Source organism: Mesitornis unicolor, unplaced genomic scaffold, assembly GCF_000695765.1.
Source record: "Mesitornis unicolor isolate BGI_N332 unplaced genomic scaffold, ASM69576v1 scaffold38049, whole genome shotgun sequence".
NCBI lineage: Eukaryota > Metazoa > Chordata > Aves > Mesitornithiformes > Mesitornithidae > Mesitornis > Mesitornis unicolor.
The window spans coordinates 1,010-1,228 of NW_010208580.1; the positions used below are offsets into that span (position 1 = coordinate 1,010).

The window sequence follows — 219 nt, forward strand, 5'->3', positions numbered from 1 at the left end:
CCCCCCCGTTGTCCCCAGGGGCGCCGTCCGCCAATTGGTGGAGTTCATGTACAGCGGTTGCTTGGTGGTGGCCCAATCGGAAGCTCTCCAGATCCTCACCGCCGCCTCCATCCTCCAAATCAAAACGGTCATCGACGAATGCACCCAAATCATCTCCCAAAGCCGGGGGCCCAAGGCCCTGCCCCCTGCCGCGCCCCGGCCCCGCCCTGACCCCGCCCC

At 67.1% G+C, this 219-nt stretch overlaps 1 protein-coding gene across 1 annotated transcript in view; it reads left to right on the forward strand.

Moving 5' to 3' along the window:
• Positions 1-175, forward strand: part of LOC104547027 (zinc finger and BTB domain-containing protein 45-like) — a gene marked incomplete at its 3' end in the record, with an annotated part of 366 nt that extends 191 nt beyond the window's left edge. The window contains exon 2 of the mRNA XM_010192570.1: positions 8-175. Coding sequence (XP_010190872.1) covers positions 8-175 — 168 coding nt within the window. The remainder of the gene's footprint in view (positions 1-7) is intronic.
• Between the last annotated feature and the right edge of the window lie 44 nt (positions 176-219).